We start from the raw sequence: 24,143 nt of genomic DNA on the forward strand, positions 1-24,143 counted from the left end.
TTTTGTTGGAAGCTGCCCAGAGTGGCTGGGGAAGCCCAACCAGATGGGTGGGGTATGAATAATAAATTATTATTATTATTATTATTATTATTAGGCACGATGGTTCTGCTCTGCCTCCACAGTCAGATGCTTCTGAATCAGTTTCTGGGGGCCACAAATGGAGAGAGAAGGAGCACAACATGTGGGCTGGTGGATGTTCAGAGAGGGATCCTCTTCTTCTCCAGTTAGACTTTAAAATATGTCGGGGACCGCCAGCATCCTAGGATGCAGCTCCCATCACCCTTGATTACTGGCGGTGTTGGCTGGAGTTGATGGGAGCAGACTGTGCTGGCGGCTGCTTTTGCTTCCTCTGTGCAGGATGAAGCATTTTTCCACATCACGTAGTCCTGGGCATAAGGCGGCTTCCTGCGATCTGGTCCGTATCGTGATATTAAGAACTTGCTGTGCTTCGGGAGCAGTTCCTGTGGCAGGAGGAAGATCCCTTGTCCCTCCCGCGTTGCATTTCCCCTCAACTGCATTTAACTCCTAGCAGCTGCATACCTCCAAAATCCTTCTCTTCCTGGCTGCCACCCGGCGCCACCTTCCTTGAAGTCTCCTAGCTAGTGTTTCTGGCTCCTGGGATCGCTGAGATGAGCTCTGTAATAGCAGAGCTGCGGGATCAGTCCAGACCCCCTTGCTAATGATCTCCTGTGGTCTGCAAGTGCAAGCTAACTCTCTGCATCCGCATGCCAGTTACGGTTAGAACCGAGCGATGGAAAGGGAGTTAATGTGTGCCGATGTGTTCAGCCTCTGTGCATGGCAGTGTGAAGGCTTGACATTTTTGAATGTGTTCCTGAATGGATGCAAATCTTAAAAGCCATTCGGCTCCACGTTTATCGGGGCCTGGAAGATGGGCACGGCTAGATCATGGCGCTTCTGATGGCTTTTGAAATCCTGCGTAGGCATAGTACAGGAGGCATTCCAAAAAACCCTCCAGCAGCCGTGGCTTCTCCTTTTTTAATCTTATTTCTTTAGATTTCATTATGGTAAACCAAAGAATATCCATAAAAAAATACTATAAATAATACAACAAGTTGAATGCAGCATTCGGCAGGATATCATCATTAAAGTTGTTATTCCAAAATATTACCCATATATACCTATTTTTCCAAAAATCTGCTAGTCTGGATTTAATAAGTTCATTTGATCATGGTTACTATCAACCAATCCCCCCCCATCCATTTGCGTATGGTAGGAGATATACTCGCCCTCCCCAAATTCTAGCTAGCATCATCTTAGCAGCAGTTAAAAGGTTGATTCCTGTTTCTTGATCATTTTCCAAGATAGCATCCCTTTTAGATAGGTAAGTAGGAATATTTTAGGGTGGCTTCTTGCCTGGTATCCACTCAAAATGGGTTGTAGAGTAACATCACACACAAGTGGAAACTGAGCTCATAGCTTGTTGTCAAGGCAGGTTGACTTTTGCTCTTTGTGGGCTGAAAATGGGGGTTTGGGGTGGTGGTGGAAACAGATCTACATGCCGTGCGCTCCACCATTTCTAGATTAAGCTTAGCAAAGCCAAGTTTGCTGCCTAAACATGGCGGATCCCTCTAACCAGCATGTAGAAGTCCACTCCCAGTGTGATGGGAAGACTTTGCATCACCCTGCGGTAGTGAAAGAGGCACCGATACCTGTCCCTTCAGCTGCGCTCTTTGAGCTCTGTCCAAGCTCCACCTCTCTTCCTTTTGTGCTGTCATACAGACTCTGCTAAAGGCCTCTTGTTGACGCATGGAATCCGAGTGCCTTTTTTAATTAATTTCCTTTTTTCCTTCTTTGCTTCGGTCAGCAAAACCAGAAGAGATAAAGCCAGCCGGCGAGGTCACCACAGCGAACGACATCGCGGCCCCTCCAAGCAAGGAGCTTCCGCCGAGCCCCGATAAGAAAGCCAAGGTGAGGGTCGACCGTGTCGTGCTTCCAGCGCTGCGGGTTTTGGTTCTCGGCACCCTGCTTTCCCCCTTTTTGCTTCTTAAGCCAACGATAAGTTCTGTCCTCTGAGCTGATGGGCTCCCAAGAAAAGTAGCTGGCTACCAAGCCCAGTTTGATGACACTCAAGGCTGTTAACACCATCCCTAAGCTCCTCATTTCTAACCCAGTGGTGGCTATGAGAAGAGTCCTGGCACAGATGTTGAGCAGTTTTCTTCCCAATGTCTGTTCTGTACCCAGCCCTGTTCTGTGTGCTTAGAGGAGTCACCAGACATAAGTAGGCCTGGAGTGAATTGTGTTGCGTCAAGTTGGAAATGAAGAGCAGCTGAACTGCTCACTTCATCTTTTCCCTCTGCCAGTGAAGGTAGACCAGGGATGAGGGAACCTCCAGATGTGGTTGGACTCCAACTCCCTTTCAGGAATGATGCGAGCTGGAGTCCAGCATCACACGGACGACCACAGTTCCTCCATCCCTGACGCTGGCAGTACTGAGCGAGATGAACCAGTGGTCCGATCTTGTATAAAGCAGCTCTCTGCATTCTGACAGCTATCATGATGCGAACAGGTTGCCCTTTCTGGAAAATAGATCAGGAGTGAGCCAGCCAGCAGTAAATCACACGGAGTCAGTGATGTTAACACATTATTAGAAAAAAACAAACTGCACAGGTGTGTCAGGCCTAATGAGCACAGCAACAACTCTTCCTCTGTAGGTCTTGCCCCAATGAAACAGTTGCAGAGACTCTCTTAAGTCCCCTCATCTCCAGGGCTTTTTCCAGGCAATCGGAGACTGTGCCTGCATGCAACCTGCCACTTCTCCACTGGTTTCAGCCCTCTTCTGGTTCAGGGAGACAAGGGGAGAGAGGAGATTGTCGCAGCAGGAGGGGGAGACATCTGTGACTCTTCACTAGCCAGACTCCTCTCTGCCTCTTCGCCTCCTTCCTCTCCTGCTCCCGCCTCTGATTCTGGACTTCTTGTCATGGAATTCTACTCAGTATTGAACCAGAGCAGAATTCAGCGTATAGTTAGCAGAGTAAAAACTTAAAACACGTTGCAGGATTCCCAAAAAACAGACCAGAGGCAATTAATACTTCATCCAGCAGAGCTTTACTGCTGCTGAAGGCAGAGGAGCAGAATGATCACAAGTTCAATACTTTTATGATTGGCCCTGTCCATCAGAAATCCAGTTGCAGCAATCCAGTTGAAGCATATGTAACCCGAGGTACCACTGTATAGTGTTAAGCTTCAGATTTCTTATAAGTTATTGTAAGTTTAAGTTAAGTCTGAAGCTTAACACTATACAGTGGTACCTCGGGTTACATATGCTTCAGGTTACAGACTCCACTAGCCCAGAAATAGTACCCCGGGTTAAGAACTTTGCTTCAGGATGAGAACAGAAATCGTGCTCCAGAGGCGCAACAGCAGCGGGAGACCCCATTAGCTAAAGTGGTGCTTCAGGTTAAGAACAGTTTCAGGTTAAGAACGGACCTCCGGAACGAATTAAGTACGTAATCAGAGGTACCACTGTACAGACAACACCAACACCAGAAGGAAAAGAAATAGGAGAAAGTGAAACCCAGGCTCCTTCTGGTCTTATTATTATAATCAGTATGACCTTGTCAGAAGAGATAACATAACCAGTTTAAGCCAGCTGTATTCAGCTTCTTTGAAGGAATAACCCAAACATCATGAACCTCCTGCTTGTATCCTTCACACAGAGAAGCTTCCATAACCCTCTTGAATTAAGTAAAATAGGACACACTTTGTCATCCCACCACCAATCCCTGGGCTCTGAGCCTTCTTTCCCAGGGGCTTCCCCAGCTGGTTCCTCCCACCACTCCAACCAGGCCATGGCACCCAGTATACAGTGGTACCTTGGGTTGAGAACTTAATTCATTCCTGAGGTCCGTTCTTAACCTGAAACTGTTCTTAACCTGAAGCACCACTTTAGCTAATGGGGTCTCCCGCTGCTGCCATGCTGCCGGAGCACGATTTCTGTTTTCATTCTGAAGCAAAGTTCTTAACCCGAGGTGCTATTTCTGGGTTAGCGGAGTCTGTAACCTGAAGCATCTGTAACCTGAAGCATATGTAACCCAAGGTACCACTGTATACTTTGATTGGCAGCAGCTGAGAAAGGGTCATTCATCTCACCTGCCACCTGAGACTCTTTTCTCCAGGTAAGCTGGGAACTGATCCTGGGACCCATATTAAGGAATATGGGAATCTGCCTTATACCGAGTCAGCCCACAGGTCCCCCAAGCTCACTGTTGTCTACACTGACTGGCAACACCTCTCCAGGATTTCAGACATGAGCCTTTCCCAACCCTACCGGGAGATTCCAGCAGGATTTGAACCTGCATGCAAAGCAGATACTCTACCCCTGAGCTACAGCTGAAGAGAGACGGCTCTTCTCTGCTGCTCCTTGACAGGACACCCCCGTTTCTCAGTTTCCCAAGAGGCCTGTGCAGACACAGGGGCGGCCATGTTTTTTTTCTGGATGTAGTTACAAGGCTGTTGCAACAATTAACTCTACCAAATATCTCATTCGGGGGGCTGATTCTTAGAGGTTGACTCCTCAAAGTCCAGCATGGACTGGGTGCTAAACAGGAACCTAGGAAGTTGCCTTAATTCCGAGACGGACCACTGGCCCATCTCGCTCTATACTGTCTGCACTGGCTGGCAGCTGCTCTCCAGGATTTCAGAAAGGGATCTCTCCCAGACCTTTGTGGAGATGCTGTTGAGGACTGAGCGGTCTCCCTTCCCTATATAGTGCAACATTTAGCCCTCCTCCCCACGGCAGCTCTATCCTTAGGCTCAGAGAACCGCATGCTGCCATCTTTCCTTTTCGACTTGTTTCTTTGCTCCCATTTCTGCCGCTCGGACCTTTTGTTTACCATGCGCTTCTTTTCTTTTTGTTACGTCCATTTTTTGCTTGTGTGTGTGTTCTGTGTGTGTACGTTTTGACACCAAGCCTTCAGCCTCCACTTCAGCAACAAAGCCTGCAGCAACAGCAGCAGCAGCAGCAGCGAAAACCAAGGGCACCCCCACTGCTGCCGCTGCCCCTGCCAAGCGGCCGGCGTCCACCGCTATGCCAGGCCAAAACAAAAAAGCCACCAGCCCTACCGCAGCCACCACCCCTAAACGCCTGGCGACGAGCGCCGCACGACCCTCCTCCTTAACTCCTAAAGAGCCCAAACCGAAGGTAAGTCGCTTGTGTGCAAGGGGGGAGGGTTGTGGCCTTGGAGCCAGGTTGTCCTGTTGAGCACATCTGGGCTGTTGGCGTCTTGTGCTCCATCCCTGGACAAATTGCCATTGCTTTGTCCTCCGTTCAGTGGTGCAACATTTGCCCTGCCGCCACTTCAGACCTTCCAGGAAAGCACATGAGGATGCATCGCCTCCAAATACAGGTCCAAAATCCACTCAGGAAGAAAGCTAGGGTGTCAGGGGAAATGGTAGAGTTGGAAGGGACCCTGAGGATCATCCCTAACCCCTTGCAATGCAGGAATATGCAGCTGTCCCATAGGGGGATCGAACCCACAACCTTGGCGTAATCATCACCACGCTCTAACCAAGTGAGCTATCCAGGTCTCCTTCGCTTTCTGCACAGAGAGGGTTTGTGTGTTAATATAGGGGGGTTCGTTGCCCCTGCGTTGCCCTTGTACAGCTCAGGAGGGAAGAGGATGAGGACAAAACTAGAATTTGGTGCCTCTGGCGCCACCTGCTGTTGGGCTCCCTTCCTTCTGCCCTACCAGTCCCAGCTGCCAGGGCCGGCTCAAGACGTTTTGCTGCCTGAGGAGGACGACAAGATGCCGCCCTTCCCCAAGGCCCTTAGAGGAGCCAATCGGACCAGCATCTTACCCCAATACTGGTCAAAGGAATGCATCTTCCACTGTACTTGACGGCAGCAGGCTAGCGTAGGGAATGCAGAGCACTCACAGCTCTGGCCCCTCAGCATCTGCCGCCTGAGGCAGCTGCATCACTCTGCCTCATCACAGGGCCGGCCCTGCCGGCTGCTTCTGGTCCCTCCGTTCTCTGGGTGCGGGAGGGTGAGTGATTCAGCAGCCCTGTTAAAATCCGAAACGAAGGGATGAGCTGTCCCTGAGCAGGAGCCATCGGAGCTTACATTTTAATGGAAATGCGGCCCTTTAGGTAAGTAACCTTAGCTTACGGTTCCCGGTTCCCATAGTTACCAGGCCTCACTCATCAAAATCCTGACACTTTTTATAATTGACTTAGTGTGCCTGGAAACCAGAGCGGGCAGCAAACATAGGAGAACACTTTGGATCTTCGCCAGGAAAGGGCTGTTTAATCCCAAAATATGTCACCGGTTCTAAATTGCCGCTCAGCAATCAGAATCTGCTCTAAAGTATTGTGCAAGGAAAGGAAACCTGTCAAACAAATAAATTTCTCTTCCCCCCCCCCACCAACCCCCCCCCACCAACCCCCCCCCCAATGTTTCTTTGCTGCATCAGTTGTTCATAGATAAATTGATCATTGCCCAGAAGTCCCAGATGGTCTCGGACAAACGCCATCTAAGCCTGTGGAGCAATTTTCTTTTTCTGCCTGTAATTAAGAGCTTCCTCTTGGCAGATGACCAGGGAAAGGAAGAGGGAGCACGAGTGATTCCAGTGAGCGGAAAAGAGCCAGGGAACTAAGAAATAAATTAATTAAAGGCAGCGCCTTACTTATTTTATTGCATAAGATTTTTACACCACCTGATAGTGAAAAAGCGAAACGGCCGAAACAACCCTCAAAAAATACAAAGCAGTAGAATCGTCAAGAAGAATTTAAAACATCCCAACAAATGAAATCATCGATAAACTAAAAGATACGTCAACATTCTACATGCCTGGTTAATCTTGTCTGCACTGATATCAATAGGAAGGGAGTTCCAAACTGTAGGTCCTGCCACACTAAAAGATAGAAGTGGTCAAGTGTCTTCTAAAGGAACGGCTCCTGTGCAGGCCCTCCATGAGCAGAAATTAGCCTGTCCCTGCGGGTGGCGCTGTGGGTTAAACCACAGAGCCTAGGACTTGCCGATCAGAAGGTCGGCGGTTCGAATCCCCACAACGGGGTGAGCTCCCGTTGCTCGGTCCCTGCTCCTGCCAACCTAGCAGTTCGAAAACACGTCAAAGTGCAAGTAGATAAAGAGGTACCGCTCCGGCGGGAAGGTAAACGGCGTTTCCATGCGCTGCTCTGGTTCGCCAGAAGCGGCTTAGTCATGCTGGCCACATGACCCAGAAGCTGTATGCCAGCTCCCTCAGCCAGTAAAGCGAGATGAGCGCCGCAACCCCAGAGTCGGTCACGACTGGTCCTAATGGTCAGGGGTCCTTACGTTGCCGCATCGCACAACCGAGTTTTCTTTCTCACCTCCCAGTCTTCAATTTTACTTCTTCCCCTGGAGATTCTGGGGAGGGAGTGGGTGGAACTTCAAACCTTCAGACCCCTGCAAGCCTACACACATAGAAATGGTCCTGACTCCTGCTAAGTAGGGAGGGGCAAAACCCTCGTGATCCCTCAGCTCTCTGCCCCTTACATACAAGTAGAGGTCCAGCGCCAAGGGCCTTCTGGCGGTTCCCTCCCTGCGAGAAGCCAAGTTACTGGGAACCAGGCAGAGGGCCTTCTCGGTGGTGGCACCCGCTCTGTGGAACGCCCTCCCATCAGATGTCAAAGAGAAAAACAACTACCAGACTTTTAAAAGACATCTGAAGGCAGCCCTGTTTAGGGAAGCTTTTAATGTTTAATAGACTATAGTATTTCAATATTCTGTTGAAAGCCACCCAGAGTGGCTGGGGAAACCCAGCCAGATGGGGGGGTATAAATATTAAATTATATTACTATTATTATTATCCTTGACCTGACCGCTGTCAAATGCTAAGCAGGCAACATTTGGTCGTCCATTTGGCCAGCGTTCCATACCTAGGTGAAATCACTCATTTGACCCCAGATAATCTGTTGTGTTTTGTTTGAGGTTGGAGACAGATTTAGGATAAGAGAGAGATTTTTTGTTTTCCAAAATGGGGTTGGGGTTATCAGCCATTACTTGCTGTTGTAGTTCCTTTGAGCCTGAAACCTACGTAGCCCTTAGGAAAGCCTGATCCAGCTAAGTTTGCTATCTCCTCCTACACTCCACCTTTACGATGGTCACAAAATGGAGACCTTGTGGCTTTAGCCTCAAGCAAACTTCGCCCACCCCTTTGCTGAACATGCACCTTGTGGGAGAATAGCTTAGAAGTTTGCTCACTATTTGGGGACATTTTGATTGGCTGCTGATACAGAATGTGCCTGCCCATCGATTCAATTCACCCCGCCCCCGTTAGATTAGGATATCTTGATTTAAGCCAAGTCTGATTTCCTCCTGAAAAGACAGGCAGATATAATAAGACAAAAACCAAAAAGTGAAGTAAAAAAGGAATGGGAGTGTCTAAATGAATACCTTAAAAGTCAAGGTTCGAGGACAGAAATCTGGCTGAATCTGGAATAACCTTGTGAAGTGAAAGGATAAGAAAGAGGGATTTATATCTAGATGCTAGGATAGAGATGATAAGGGAAACAGGAAAACACAATGAGAGGTAAAGGAGGTGTTGTGGGATTGGTGGAAGTCAAGGTTTGTTTTTCTTTTTAGTGTTTATATTATTAACTTGTAAGATATGGATTTGGGTTTTTTTTGTATGTTGGGTTTTGTGTATTGTTATTTTTTGATATTTTTCGTGTTGTTTTGTGGGAAATACTAATAAAAATTCTAAAAAAGAAAAAGAAAAGACAGACTTTCGATTATCTTTTCACTTGTTATGGGAAGAGCAGGGAGACCCTTGCAGGGAAAAGTTGCAGACTTTGCGACTCGCTATAGATCCCTTTCCATGAAGCCCACCCAAAGTTGCAAAGCTGAAGGTGGTGCTGTTAGGCATGCAACTCTTTTCCAAGGAAAATCTGAACAAGCATCTCAGATGGATGAGAGGTTGTCTTAAGGCGGGAAAGCTCTGTTTGACTTGGGTCCTTTTTGTTTGTTTCTTTCCAGGGGACAGACGCAAAGAGCCCCGATAAGCGGACCTCTCCTTTGAAGCCCCCGTCCGCTACAACTCCTCGGCCGGCCGCAAAAAGCAGCCCAGCCACTCCCAGGCCGTCGACGGCACTTGCAAGTACGAATGCGCCGAGCGCAAGGAGCACAGCCACTTCGCCACCCAAGAGGCCCTCCAGTGAGTATTCCTCTGCCCCAAACTTGCCAGGAAAAGGGACGTTGATTTTGGAAGCTGCACGCTCTTGCATTGCGGCTTTGCTAATTCAGCAACCTAGGGACATGTAGCTCAGTGAGTAGAGCCTCTGCTTTGCATGCAAAAGGTTCCGGGTTCAGTACCCAGCGGCATCTTCAGGTCTGGAAGCGTCCCTTTTCTGACACCCTGGAGAGACACAGCTGGTGAGCGTAGCAGACATTGCCAAGCTAGATGGACCCAGCAAGAAAGGACTTCTCCATGCGGTTCATTGTTAACCGGTGGAACTCCCTCCCACAGGAGGCAGTCATGGCCACCAACCTAGATGGCTTTAGGAGAGGATGAGACAAATTCCTGCAGGTGAAGGATATCAATGGCTACAGTTGGCAGCCGCAATGCTTCTGAACGCCAGTTGCTGGAAACCCTAAGGCAGAATAATGTCCCTTGTGCCTGAATCCTGCCTGCAGGTTTCCCAGAAGAGGCATCTAGTTGGCTACTGGGAAATCAAGATGCTGTACTAGGAAGAGTTATTGGCCTGATCCAGCAGGCTGTCATGTCTGACTCCATCTAAGGCAGCATCTAAGGTATTTTTGTTAACCCCCGGGACTGAGGAACAGGACCTCGCTGTTAGTTAGCCCAGCCTGTGTATGATCTGGGCTGTATACTGCTTCAAGCTTAAATTCCTAAATCTACCGGTGGAGACATATTAGACTGAAGCTCATAAACCAACCGTGCTCTGTGCATGGATTGCTTGATAAATAGCACTGTGCAGAACTTCTAGTCGTTTCCCACAGTGGGAAAAACAAGCAATTCTTGCAGTGTTTACACTGGGCCATCACAGTCGAGGATTTCTTCTTCGTCTTACGAGTTTCCCAGTGGCTGGCCGCTGCCTGAGTACCTTTGTCCAATCCAGCAAGTCGGTTTCTCCCTGCTTTGCTGTCGGTGCAGGATTTGATCTACCCTGACACTGAATACTTCCCCTGCCTTGTGTGGAGCATAGCGCATTGCAAGTTGAAATTCTTAAGAGCAATGTGTCTCTTCAGATCGGAGAGAGGGAGAGAATGGCCAACTGCCTTGGAGGCTATTTTGGGCTTAGAAGAGATGGAAAACATTGACAACACTAGGAATTGCATTTTAAAATGGCTAGGTTAGAGCCATTGAAATAAATAGATGTAAGTAACAAATCCATTTATTTCAGCAGGTCTCTTCTGAACATAATATAGTTTGTGTATCACCCCTAGCATTCGTGTTGCCTGCTTCAATTGCACATTCTCTCTTTCTTTGCTTTTTTATTGATTCATATATGCTGCTTACATCCCAAAATGGCTATGTAGATGGTACACATTTAGCATCCAGGAGGCAAGATGATGTGGGTGGTAGAGCCTAAGGTGGCATGCACAGTTCTCTCCATTTTTTAGCCTCAAAACAAACCAGAGAGGTAGGTTAGGCTGAGAGAGCGTGACTTGCCCAAGGTCATGCAGTGAGTTACCTTAGCTGAGCAGGGATTTGAACCTCGGGTTTCCCGCAGGTGGCGCTGTGGATTAAACCACAGAGCCTAGGGCTTGCCGATCAGAAGGTCGGCGGTTTGAATCCCCGTGACGGAGTGAGCTCCCATTGCTCGGTCCCTGCTCCTACCAACCTAGCAGTTCAAAAGCACACCAGTGCAAGTAGATAAATAGGTACCGCTCCGGCGGGAAGGTAAACGGCGTTTCCGTGTGCTGCTCTGGTTTGCCAGAAGCGGCTTAGTCATGCTGGCCACATGACCTGGAAGCTGTACACCGGCTCCCTCGGCCAATAAAGCGAGATGAGCGCTGCAACCCCAGAGTCGGCCACGACTGGACCTAATGGTCAGGGGTCCCTTTACCTTTACCTTCCCTAGTCCAGCACACTAACCACTGCACCACGCTGGCATGAGAGAAATGTAGGGTGTTGGGAATCCTGACAGGGGCGGTGGTAGCCTGCTTAACTGTGGCACCAGCAAGGTCCTGCCATGGACTGACCCCGGCAGAGCAGAGGTTCAGCTTGGCTGCTGTCTTTGTGTGTTGTGCAGCCATCAAGACAGACGCAAAACCTGCCGATGCCAAGAAGACCGTCGCAAAATCGCCATCAGGTAACCTGCTCTCCCGGCTTTGCATCCTGCTTGCTTCTTTGGGTGGCCACGTGGGGCTTCTTCGGGTGGCTCTGCGGCTTCCCCTGCTGACGGTCCTCTCTTCTTCTTCTTCCTCCTCCTCCTTCTGTTCCTCCTTCGGCAGCCGACCTCAGCCGTCCAAAGAGCGCCCCGGCCTCCACCGCTGCCAAAAGCAGCGCCACCACCCCGACCGCTGCTGCCCCCGGCCTGCCCGGAGCAGCCGCTAGCCGGCCCAAGCCGGCCACGCCCAGGCTCTCGGGGACCGGGAGCTCTGCCGCCGAGCCCAAGAAGGCGTCCACGCTCAAAACCGCACCAAAAACCAGCCCCGTCGCCAAGCCTTCCCGGCCCCCCACCAGTAGCGTGTCTGCCCCCGACCTGAAGAACGTCCGCTCCAAGATCGGCTCCACAGACAACATCAAGCACCAGCCTGGCGGAGGACGGGTAAGTCCCCCTGCCCCATATCTCTCTGGGCGATTGGTTGTCTGTGCTCACATGACACTCTCCCAGCGATGATGGATCACAACTCCCATGATCCCTGTCTCTTGGCCATGCTGGCTGGGGTGGATGGGAGTTGAAATCCAGGGTGCTACCCTAGCACAGTGGTGGGGAAAAAAGTGGCTTTCCAGGTGCTGCTAGACTACAACTCCCAGCAGCCTTAGCCAGCATGGTGAATGGCTAAGGATCATGGGAGTTGTAGTCCAGCAAAACCTCCAGAGAGCCGCAGATTGCCATGTCCTTCTTGTAGAAGGAGCTGCTGCTGCTGTCCTCAAGCCCCTCACACTTGCTGCAGTTGCCAGCCTTAGTTCTTTTTTGCAGCAGAGAAGCGGGTGCTTTGGATCTGGAAACACAGAGCTCAGACCTCCAGGGGGGTCACTTTCGGAGGAAAGGATTTGAGCCTGTCTGCATGGTCCAGCCAGGAGAGTGCTTGTAGGGAGGGCGGGCAAAGAGCTTTTTTGATGTGGCTCTCGTACAGAGCCCCCTTTTGGCTGCTGCTGTGTTCTGCAGGTTTGGCTAATCCCCAAATTTTCAGGGTGAGAGACTGGTCCCTCTGTAGAGGTGTCATCTTTTTGTGGCCAAACACATCTCAAATTATTGAGCCTCTGCTTGTACTCCGTTTCTCTGAAAGACCAGTGGAACAGGTCTCTGTTTGGATTAATTTTGCGGGGGCCGAATCAGGGCCTTAAATCTGCTGGGGTTCTTATGTTGCCCTGGTTGGCTGGGCCTCAAACCCAATGTTTACTTGAGGCAACCAAGGGCTTATTAATGCATTCACTTCCCCTTAAGTAACAACCCACGGACTCCCCCCCCAACCTTAAATCTGCTAACATGTTGGAAGAGATGGGTTGAATTATTGGGGCTTTAGATCTCTCCCCGTGGATAAATGGCGGGGCGATTTGTGTGCCCCATCTGCAAGGATGGAAACGTCAGCACCCCTAAAAGAGATTTTGGGTCCCACCCATGGGGGAGAGTTGGCTGTCCTTGGCTCTCAACTCCCTTCCGAACCAGGATCAGAAATTGCATCGTCTTCAGCAGTTAAAAAGGGAATGGTAATGGCCATATCAGTATCCAAAGAATCCATAGTTCCCATCAGAGCTTCATTGATATGTGCATGACCCAAGGCTTGTCAGCAAGATTCTCCAGTAGTTGAAATGTCGTGTACTTCCTGGGGATCAGGACCAACATTATGAGGCCTCAGACAGAACACCCACTTGAGGTCAGCGCACACAAATTAACATGAGATTTGTCTATGTAGAAATACATATATTGGGGCAGGTGGGGCTCGTCTGCCTGAGAAGGTAGCTCATTTAGGAGGATAAAAACTCTGATCCTAAACCTCCGCTGCTTTGTGGAATATATTTGGAAGAAGAAAGGGCTAAGGAGTAAACCCTACACAAATCAGCCCAGCTGGTGTCGGATATATTGCTCTGCTTTCCTTTGGACCACATCAGTGAGGCTGAGAGGGTGATCTTGTTGTCTAGGCAGCCCAGTACCTCCAGACACACTGTCTAGGCTTGCGCCCCAGGGTGTTCACTTTGGTGCTGCTAACATAGAGGTTTGACTTCACCCCTGGAGCTGCACTTCACTGTCTCTTGAGGCAGATGGGTGCCAACAACAGCAGTCGAGTCAGACCATTGGTCCACCCAACTCACTATGCTGGCTGGCATCAGCTCTGCAAGTTTTTAGACAGGGGCATTCCCAGACATACCTGGAGATTCCATTGGGCACTGAACCTGGGATGTTCTGAATGCAAAGCAGATGTTCCACCTCTAAGTTACGACGACCTTGCCCTTTGCTGGCCCTTCCTAAAGCTGGGACAAACCAGCCCTTAGCCCCATTTAAGAGAAGCTGAAACAAAACTGTATTTTGACATGTCCCACAAGAAAGACCAGTGGGAAGAAAGGAAGGGAGCAAGACTGGCTTGAGCTGCTTTGGCTGCTGCCTTCAGAGGGGAGACCCTCTGAATCCTGGCACCCCTTTGACTCTAGAGCTTCCACAGTCAAGAGATGTATTTTAATAGAATGCATGTTCACAGCCTAATTATTCTCTCCCAGTTGGCTGCTCCCTCCTGAGTCTTCCCTCTTATTTGTGATGCAATAGAAGAATTTGTGATGGAGCAGGTTGCCTTGTCTTTAGGTGCCTTTACTTCAAAGAGCAGGAAGGTGGCTCCTGTTCCTTAGACTTACACCGGCAGGGAGCATCTGGCTTCCTGCAGTGGCTGCTGAGTCTCTGGCCTGTGTTTCCAGGCCTGAAACTGCTCAATACCATCTGCACCATTGTCTCGTTGTTCCCTAGGGTGGGCTTGAAGCAATCAGCCTTAACAGAACCCAGATTTGACTGCAAGAATATTTGGGGGTTAAAAGGCCCCCCCCCCAGAGGCTCACAGTGGCACAGGAATCTTACCTAATGCCAACAACAACCCGGTGTTTTTTTAAAAGAGTGGGAACCCCAGAAGATAAATGGTTTGTGGGCTTTCGAGAAATTAATTCCAACTTTCATCCAGGGACTGTTTTCAGGGTGGAGGTGTCTAGGTCAAGAAACTCTGCACTTTGGATAATGGTGGATAGCAAAAATGGGTGTTCCGTCTTGGGAGACCTGTAGCTTGGAAGAGCTAATAATAATAGTAATAGTAGTAGTAGTAGTAGTAGTAGTAGTAATAATAATAATAATAATAATAATAATAACAATAATTTATTATTTATACCCCGCCCATCTGGCTGGGCTTCCCCAGCCTGTCTAGGCGGCTTCCAAAAAAATTTATAAAATACTGTAATACATCAAACATTAAAAGCTTCCCTAAACAGGGCTGCCTTCAGATTTCTTCTAAAAGTCTGGTAGTTGTTGTTCTCTTTGACATCTGGTGGGAGGGCGTTCCACAGGGCGGGGGCCACCACCGAGAAGGCCCTCTGCCTAGTTCCCTGTAACTTGGCTTCTCACAGTGAGCGGACCGCCAGAATGCCCTCGGTGCGGGACCTCAGTTTCCGGGTAGAACGATGGGGGTGGAGACGCTCCTTCAGATATACTGGACCGAGGCCGTTTAGAGCTGTCCAACATCCTTAGATTAGAACATCCAACATCCTTAGATTGCATTGCCCCTGAATGAGCGACTGCCACATTTTGCCCCAAACCAGAATTTGGGGTGGAGAGCCATTTACCAGACTCCCCAGTTTGTGCCATGCTGCGCCGGCTCTTGAAGACTCTCTCCAGGCTTGAGCATCACACAGGTGCCGCTGTGACCATCGTGGACAGCAGGGGAAGGGTCCCTCAGTTGCAAAAGGGAGACCCGCCCCCTTGGCTAGCATTTCAGGTGGGGGGGCTTCCACCCAGGTCTCCTAGCTCCAGGCAAGGAGGCTACTTTCTTGAGCCATTGCCCTGAGCTTCTCCCCCTCTCCCACCCCGTCAGACCACCACCTCCCACCTGTGTGCGGGCTCCTCCCTGGCCTGTCGGATCCCCATGAATGTTGTTTTAGACATCCAGCTGCCCTTCCCCCTCCCATCATTGCTTTTCGTTTCGTTATATTTTTATTTCCTTTCATGATGCAAAAAGTCACCCTCCATTTGTCTCCATTTAGGCAAAAGTAGAAAGAAAGGCAGAGTCCGCCGGGGCTGCCCGAAAGCCCGAACTCAATGCAGTATCTAAAACGGCCCCCACTAAAGCGGCTGTTTCAAAAGAGGGCGCCCCAAAGCAGCCCAATGGGAAAGTGAGTTCCATTTCAGACTTCTATCACTCGGGAGAGGCGAGCGGTAGCTCTTCTGCTACGCTGCACTTTTCATTTCCTGCTCCACCCGCTCCCGTCCCATGTTTTGGGTCACTTTTCCTCCTCTCTTAGCTCTCTACACATCTTTGTTTCCTGTCTCCCCGCTCTTGCCATTGACACTCTCTTCTTCCCGGATTCCCATCCCCCTTTCCTTTGCACGCACCTTCTTTGTTGTACATCCTGCCCTCCTGCTAGTGGATTTCACGGAGAGCCATCCCGCAAACATCTTCCTGAATGTACCTTGACACGGAGCACCAAGTCCAGCGGTAGCTGGTGCTCTTTGGATCTGGGAGGCCAACAGTAGGTGGCGCCAGAGATAATGGCAGGCGGAGCTAACACGAGTGTTTTTCCTCCCTGCCAAGCCCTACAAGGGCAACATGGAGGAGGAAGTTTGGAGAGCCCCTGGGCAGTAGGAAGGGGGACCAATGGGGACTGGTGAAGGACAGGCTGAGGTTGGCCGGGCTGTGCCCCATTTGCCCCAATGGAGCAACCTTCGCTGTCCCAGCCCATGTGTTTCTAACGGCAAGAGGGTGCTCAGAGACCACCCTCAAGGTTGCAATGGTGGGGGGAATTGCTTGGCTCTGCCTTCCGACCGAAAAAGGAGGGTGGGCTGCTTCCCACCAGCACCCGCAGCTTCCCAAGAATCGGCCAACCCCTCCATCCCTGAGAATTTTCATCTCCTTGCTGCGTCCTGTAAAGCCTGTCTGTGACGAGCCTGAGAACGGTATCTAATGCACATTAGTAGCAGCGGCTTGCTGTAGGGTAACACCTCTTGCTAGCGAGGCAAATTTATGTTTGTGAGTGAGGAACTGTCACCGCGGAATACACCTCCATGTCACAAGAAAGCAGTTCCAGGTTACGCCTTCCCCTGGCCCGCTAGCTTTCTGTGTGGAGGGGATGTCTTCGCATGGAGAAGTGCTCCTTGATGCGAGTCCCCACCTACAGTATCAAGTGATAACACACACTGGCCACCTCAAAGAGAAGCAGGGATTTAGTTCTGCTGGACCCAGGGAGACAAATCTCCCGGGGAGAGGCTTCTGGTGTCCTCTGGTTAGTCAAATCCCCAGCGATGGAAAGCAAGAGTATTTTGGAGAGAAACCTTCTCGCTCCAAATGCTTCAAGGACTTCCCAGCTTCCCACATTTGCCGTTTCCATGGTGGATGATGTTTCTAAATAGCTTATGCACAATCTCTCTATGCACGGGGGGTGGGGTGGGGGTGGGTTTGACTTATGACCTTCCAGGTGTTGTTGGGCTGGGATTCTTGAGCTGCAGTTCCTACAGTGCAGCGGGGTTGAACTAGATGATAGGGTCCCTTCCAACTCTACGAGTCTATGATCCAATTTCTTCAAGTGACAAGCACATCAGGAAGAACTTTCTGACGGTAAGAGCTGTTCAACCATGGAACGGTCTCCCTCGGGACATGGTGGACTCTCCTTCCTTGGAGGTTTGTAAGGAAAGATTAGATGGCCATCTGCCATGGATGCTTTGGCTGAGATTCCTGCATTGCTGGGGATTGGACTAGATGACCCGTAGGTCCCTTCCAACTCTGTGATTCTCTGATTCTGTGACTGCAGCTCCTAGCTTCCTTAGCCATTGGCTGTGCTTGCCAGTGCTGTTGGGAGTTTACATGTGTTTATTTTGACACACAAGACACATTGGTGTAGAAAACCACTGCTGGCAAACCAGCTGTAGCCAGGTGTACCCCAAAGCACACTTGGGCAACCTTGCACTGCCAGGTGCTTTGAAGTTGCCAGCACCCACTATCCTCAGGAGAAGGGCATAATAAACAGAGTCACCAGCTCTGGCCTGGCACCGCCAGGGCCTGCACGTTCCTCCGTGCTTTTGTCCGCTCAGGTTGGGCTTTCCAACACAGCCCTTTTTGTCCGGCTTCTTAATGGCCTCTGGGACGTGTTTCAGCTTGTCCAGGACATGGACAATGCCCCCGACTGGCTGGCATCAAACCTGACCCCAATTAAGTCGGACTTGGGTGATTTGTCAGGACGTGGCGATGCCTCCCTCTGCTCCCCACGTCTGGCCTCTGCCAGCAGGAAGACTCTGTGCTCTCTGCTTCCGACAGAGCAGGGGCACTTGGTTTCAAAAGGGGAAGCAGCTGCCAGGCTCAGAGAAAGATTTTTCGAAAGCCAAGGGTGCCTTTTGCTCAAAAGAATGAAGGGGAGAGGGTGACTGTTCTGGGAGAAGCAGCCCAGATGGGTTCCTCTCCAAAACCAGGACTGCACAGCTGCCACCTTTTACATCTTGTAAAAAGCATCTTAAAAAGCAGAGACATCACCTTGCCGACAAAGGTCCGTATAGTGAAAGCTATGGTTTTCCCAGTAGTGATGTATGGAAGTGAGAGCTGGACCATAAAGAAGGCTGATCGCCGAAGAATGGATGCTTTTGAATTCTGGTGCTGGAGGAGACTTTTGAGAGTCCCATGGACTGCAAGAAGATCAAACCTATCCATTCTGAAGGAAATCATGAAGATTCTCATGCGAGGCTAGACTTAGCAGCCCTATGGGGTTGTCCATCGGAGACGACTAAACAACAACAACAACAAGGTGTCCTTTAATCTAACATCAATATTTGGGAAACCCTGGGTTAGATAGGTAGACAGACAGACAGACAGACAGACAGACAGACACAGATAGAAGCTAATAGCGCATCTCCATTCAGCCCAGCCGTAGTTTCATGTTGGGGTGCATTGCATTCAACATTTTCTTAGCTGGAAAGCCTATGCAGGAGGTGGTATTCGTGCTTCGTGTAGTTCATGTGTGCTGTTCTGCATACACAGTTGCAATGCACCCATCATTCAATACCTTTAGTGGTTCCCCATAGAAAATGATTAGCCGGCTGTTAACCAGAGTGCTTCCCTTGGAAGTACAAAACACAAAGGTGAGTTGAGCTGCCTGCCCTTTTTAGAGGGCCAGAATGTTCAAAAATTCCTGAAATACAAGCCTTTGATATAGGTCACCTCTCTGCATATGACGCCCAGGGGGATAACAGTCTTTGTTGGCTGCAGTAAGAACAGCAGTTTTGTGGCACTTTAAAGACTAACAAATTTCATTGTGTCATAAGCTTTTTTGGCCAGCCCAAAGGCCTCTTTGTTGTTTCTCTTGAGGCACAAACAATAAAAGGACATGGAAAAGGCAGCCCAACAAAGCAGGTCTTTAATACAGACAGGCCTAGTCTTAACCCCTTAGACACATTTCAGCCAAAGACGGGAGGTTTTAACAGATGCTGCCGGCATACAGTTTATCAGGCCCGTTTGAAGGACCATGAGGGCACCCAGAAGGTTGGAAAAGTGAGGGGAGACGAAAGAAAGTACTACTTCACACAGCACATCTTTAAACTATGGAACTCGCTGCCACAGGAAGAGGCAGCAGCTGCCCACTTAAATGGCTTTAAAAGAGGATTAGGCATGGAGGTAAGGCTGATCACAGACTAGTAGCCTAGATCTGGGCATCATGGAATAGAATTGTAAGTAGAGTTGGAAGGGATCACCTGCAATGATAGATGGGGAGAGAGCTGTTGCACCCTGGTTCTTCTCAGGCTTCCCACTGGGGCATCTGTTTGGCCACTGAGAACAGAGTGCTGGATGAGACGGGTCCCCTTTGACCTGATCCAGAACTACTCCTCCTATGTTCTTCACTAGGCATCTCATTTTTGCCAGAAAGCAAAGTAGAAGTCCAGGGAAATCACACAGTCCCCTCCGGCAATCAGTAAATACATAGACACTAGATCAGCCTTTCTCAACCTGTGGGTTGTTGAACTACAACTCCCATCACTCCTAGCTAGCAAGACCAGAGCTCAGGGATGATGGGAGTTGTAGTCCAACACCATCTGGGGACCCACAGGTTGAGAACCGCTGCACTAGATGATACAAAGCCTTCTCCTCTTGGCGCCTCTGGGTGATGTGCCCTGGTCCTTGCAAGGTACTCGATAATGCCAACTGAGATGAGGTGCTTTTCAGGGGGGGGGGGGTTTGCATCCGTTTGCATTACGCAATCCAGAGGCAGGCAGAGGGAAGGTTGTGGGACCCCCAAGCACCTGCTGGTCTCTGGGATCCTTGCACAGAATGATGGACACCTTGGCCTGAACCCATAAGGCACTTCATGGAATCATAGAATCGTAAAGTTGGAACGGACCCCCAAAAGTCATCTAGCCCAATGCCACGCAGTGTGGAGGAATCACAGTTAAATCACTTCTACTGAAGCAAGACTGTATACTCAAGACCATATAGCACAGATCAGTGGCAGCCTTAACTTTGTCAACGGCACCCCAAGTTCTGTGTTCTTCCTCTGCAAATTCAAAACACGTCAGTCTATCATGTTGAAAAGTGGACCATACCAGACTCAATGGAACCCACCCCAGTACAGGGAGCATCCAGATAGGTGTGTTTTTTGTCCTTATGCACACAAGGCTTGCGGGACGCGGGTGGCACTGTGGGTTAAACCACAGAGCCTAGGGCTTGCCGATCAGAAGGTCGGCGGTTCGAATCCTCGCGACGGGGTGAGCGCCCATGGCTCGGTCCCTTCTGCCAACCTGGCAGTTTGAAAGCACGTCAAAGTGCAAGTAGATAAATAGGTACCACTCCAGCGGGAAGGTAAACAGTGTTTCCGTGCGCTGCTCTGGTTCGCCAGAAGCGGCTTAGTCATGCTGGCCACATGACCTGGAAGCTGTACGCCGGCACCCTTGGGCAATAAAGCGAGATGAGTGCCACAACCCCAGAGTCGGCCACGACTGGACCTAATAGTCAGGGGTCCCTTTACCTTTACCTAAACAAGGCTTTCTCCCCCCTACATCCACACGACACCCTTGCCATCAAAATGCCAGCACTGTACTCCCTGCGCCTCAGTTAACCTGGATTTAGCCTTTCCAGGGGAAGTCCAACAAGTTTTGGAAAAAGCTATTTGCCAACAACACACTTGCAAGCTGGGCTCTGTCTGGAAGCACCAATTACCTCATTAATGCTCTGCCTTCCACCGGAGCACGAATTTAGCTCGATTAGAGTCTTCCTCCCACCAGGGGTTCATCCATAAAGGCCAGTCTTCCTGGCAGTCTCTTCCGCACTCAGTGAACACCCCCTCTCTGCTGCAGAGAGGGGTCTGCCGCTCTGCTCTTGCCGCTACTTACCACTGTCTGCTTCGCTTCCTTGTCGCTGTCTGCTTGCCTCCTCTTCCTCTCCCCCCCCCCCCCGTCTTAAGTTTGTTCACGCTTAATCCTCGGAGCTGGGTTCAGGTTCTAACACGAGTCCTCTGTCCGTCCACCCTTCTGCCGTGGCGTGTCCCGCTCCCTCGAGAGAGTTCTAACCAGCCCTCTTCCCTTGTGTCTCCATCTCTGTGACGTTCCAGGTCCAGATAGTCTCCAAGAAAGCCAACTACAGCCACGTCCAGTCCAAGTGTGGGTCCAAGGACAATATTAAGCATGTCCCTGGAGGTGGGAATGTAAGTATTGCAGGGTTCCAGACACCAGTCTCTCTACTAACTCCTTTTCTCTCGTGCTGCTTTTGACTGTCCTCTGTGTGTATGTGTGTGTGTGTTAGTGTGCGTGTGTAACCTCCCCTTCCACCAAGACCACAAAGGAGCAGGAACCCCCCATTGGAAGCATTCTACCAGAAGCTTCCCTTAGCCTCCAGATTTTAGGGTGGGGGAAGCAAGAGGGAAAGTTATGGGGCTATCGAAGGAGCAGGCAACCCAGTAAGAAGCAGGCATTCACTGGTAAGCAACGGCGCTTTGGGAGGGGAACTGTAATTTGAGGGACCCAGCCGGGCACATGACCTCGCTTTCGCCCCTCCGGTCTTCCATTGGTACGGCCCAGACACAGATGAGACCCCCCCCCCTCCACCAAGTAGGAATTGAGCCACACTAGGCCATTCGTCTGCTTTTCTTTGGATCACACCAGCAAGACCAAGAGGGGATCTTGTTGCCGGGACAGCCCAATACCTCCTTGTGCTCCGGGGAGGTCACTTTGGTGCTGCTAACAAGTGGTTTGACTTCACCTCTGGAAACACACTCCATTGTCTCTCGAGACAGACAGGGGCCAGCAACAAGAAGGTCATTCTGAGCTGAACAGTACATACAAATTGGAAGCCAGAATTTTACTCTGTGCCATGAAAAGCTGACGTTCTGTAACTTGTACAAATCATGCAGATTTTTACATTTTTCGTATTTTGCATTCCTCCTCCTGTGTTTTTCTGTTTTGCTTGATTCTGGGTTTGCCTTATCCAGGAGAAAGTCAAGCTTCTCAGGGGACAGAAGAGTGCTGCGCCCAGCGTAGTATCCTGCAATTGGAACACATTTTTTGGGGGGGGGGAACTGTGTGTATGGGGGGTGGTCTTGGAGACAGCACGTCTCTTGAGTGTGTGTTCATCCCATTCGTTTAGGTGATCTCCCATCACTCCTCTCAGCGCTTAGGAAGCCCTACTGCTCCTTGAAACTTTGCAAGCTGTCAGATCACTGCTTTCCACGTGTCGCTTGTTCTGCAGAAGGCAAATCTCCAGGGCTGCTCTTGGCAGTGCCCCACCCCAAGTGCCGTGACTTGTGGCAAGATGTTTCATGCTGGCGCTTCGGGAAGGAGGACGGAGCCTTAATCTGTTAGGCGGTGCAATTAATCCACCAAAGCTTTAATCGCAGGCCTTGGGAACGTACCTGCATGTCTGACAAGACCCCTTTTGTGTGCTTCTTCCTTTTAACGCTTGAGAAAGGCCTTAGGCAGTGCAGACAGAGAGAGCTTTGTGTATCCCAGACCCCTCAGTGTCTTTATAGGGAAGGAAGGGAAACGATACTACGCGTAGCACTCTGCACGCACTCGTGCGCCCGGTCGGCGCCCCCAGTGTTAACAAGCCGCTGTGTGTGTGTCGAAACACCAGCTGGTTGTCAGAGACACAAATCTTTTCTCTGTCGGCTTCAGGCGGCCTGAGGAACACAGATTCTCTCTGAAATGATAACAGTGGGGTTTCCATGTAGCGGCAGTTCGGGGGGGGGCTGTGACACTCCCCCTGAGACTGAAGTCTACCCTGTCCCTCGGCTTTCGCCCCCTCCAAAATAAGCACGCAAAATCGTACCTTAGGCACGGGGTGGCGAATGTGCAGGTTTCCTTCTGCTGACACAAAGTATTTTAAAGGGACGTTATTAGCTCAGCTTCCTCTGGTATGTCTTCTCTGGCCTTCCGTGGGTGATTTGGGTCTTTCGAGACATTCCTGCATTTGCTATGGAGTCGGCTGATCCTCCTTGCAGGGGTTAGGTTTCCTCTGAAAGCTAAAAATGTGTCAAATCGCACTCTTCTGTGGATAATTGCAATTTTATTCCATTTTTGTCAGGGAAAATGATTGTGTGGGGGGTGGAATCAGTGCGTCGGGGGCAAGTAACATTTGCTTTTTCCATGCAAACCTTTTTCTGGCTGCGGCATCTTCCTTGCCCCCCTTCCCTAATCAGGTTCCACTGCATTCTTGGTGCTGTGAACCTCAGCTTCCCATAGAACAGCCTTGCTCCCTCCAGACGATTGAACTACAACTCCCATGCGATCCTGAGGCTGATGCTAGTTGGGAGTCCAAAACAACTGGGGGGGGGGCAGGTTGGAGAAGGCTGGCGTAGGATGGTACCCTAGCCATAATCCCAGGGGGGGGCAGGCAGTTGAAACAGAAGCATTTAGAAATAAATTTTAAAAATTGTCCAGTAGCACCTTAGAGACCAACTAAGTTTGCTCTGGGTATAAGCTTTTGTGTGCATGCACACTTCTTCAGATACACTGAAACAGAAGTCACCGGACCCTTATATATATAGTGGGGTGGGGTTTTTCTCAGGAGGGTAATAGGAGATGGGTGATGGACTCAATGGGTATGGTAAACCTGTTTATTGTTAACGACTGCAATTAGTCCTACAGGAAAAAGCAAGTACACAGAAGACCAAAAGTAGCTTTAGCAGGTGTAATGAGACAAGAATCCAGTATCTCTATTCAGACCAGGTCTCTCCATAGTTTTCAGCTTAGTAATAAGTTGTAATCCAGCAACTTCTCTTTCAAGTCTATTTCTGTCTCTGCTTGAATCTGGAAGCGTTTAGACTCTCTCTTTGCAGGTCTAGAAAATGACCTTCCTTGCATCTCCTTTTCCCATGTTGATTTTGCAGCTATTACCTCTCCCGTTACTGGGTTTTATCTGTAGCTTCTGTCCCTCTCCCCCCTGTGAATAAAAATCACTCCAGAACAAAAAAAACCAGCTGCAGGGATCACACGCAACCTCCCAGACTTATTTGATAAAGCTGTCCCTTTTCAAATCCAACTTATTTCTGTGGCCTGTCCAGAACTTCTGAGAAGAAAGGACTGTGCCCTCTCTGGGGTCTCTCTCTCTCTCTCTCTGTCTCGTGGCACCTTTAATTCCTTCCTTCCTTCCTTCCTTCTCTCCTTCCCATGCTGTCGCCCACTTCCGTTCTCCATCTCCTCGATCCACAAAAATCGAAGCTGTCCATCCTCTCGGTCCGGAGAGTAAAGTGCTCAATATTGTTTTCAGGTTCCAAATACCCAAAGGCCGTCTTCGGGCGTCCACTCCCAGTCGGCCACCGCCCCCAGGCCCAGCCAGGGCAGTACCCATGTGAGTA

At 50.0% G+C, this 24,143-nt stretch overlaps 1 protein-coding gene and 1 long non-coding RNA gene across 27 annotated transcripts in view; both read left to right on the forward strand.

The window, feature by feature from the left end:
* MAP4 (microtubule associated protein 4) overlaps window positions 1–24,143 on the forward strand; it is a 214,632-nt gene that overhangs the window by 174,030 nt on the left and 16,459 nt on the right. For 13 of the 26 annotated variants that reach the window (XM_083466492.1, XM_083466511.1, XM_083466515.1 and 10 more), the window contains 8 exons: window positions 1,826–1,929; window positions 4,931–5,161; window positions 8,978–9,155; window positions 11,218–11,277; window positions 11,420–11,736; window positions 15,366–15,494; window positions 20,904–20,996; window positions 24,056–24,136. In XM_083466492.1, the coding sequence (XP_083322618.1) occupies window positions 1,826–1,929; window positions 4,931–5,161; window positions 8,978–9,155; window positions 11,218–11,277; window positions 11,420–11,736; window positions 15,366–15,494; window positions 20,904–20,996; window positions 24,056–24,136 (1,193 nt within the window). The remainder of the gene's footprint in view (window positions 1–1,825; window positions 1,930–4,930; window positions 5,162–8,977; window positions 9,156–11,217; window positions 11,278–11,419; window positions 11,737–15,365; window positions 15,495–20,903; window positions 20,997–24,055; window positions 24,137–24,143) is intronic. The other 13 variants (XM_083466495.1, XM_083466507.1, XM_083466504.1 and 10 more) reach the window with 10 other exon arrangements.
* LOC310689601 lies at window positions 8,371–8,720 on the forward strand. Its single transcript, XR_014517546.1, has 2 exons — window positions 8,371–8,408; window positions 8,486–8,720. It is a non-coding gene; the product is annotated as an uncharacterized lncRNA (long non-coding RNA).

This window comes from Podarcis liolepis, assembly GCF_965112155.1.
Source record: "Podarcis liolepis genome assembly, chromosome: 12".
Lineage (NCBI taxonomy): Eukaryota > Metazoa > Chordata > Lepidosauria > Squamata > Lacertidae > Podarcis > Podarcis liolepis.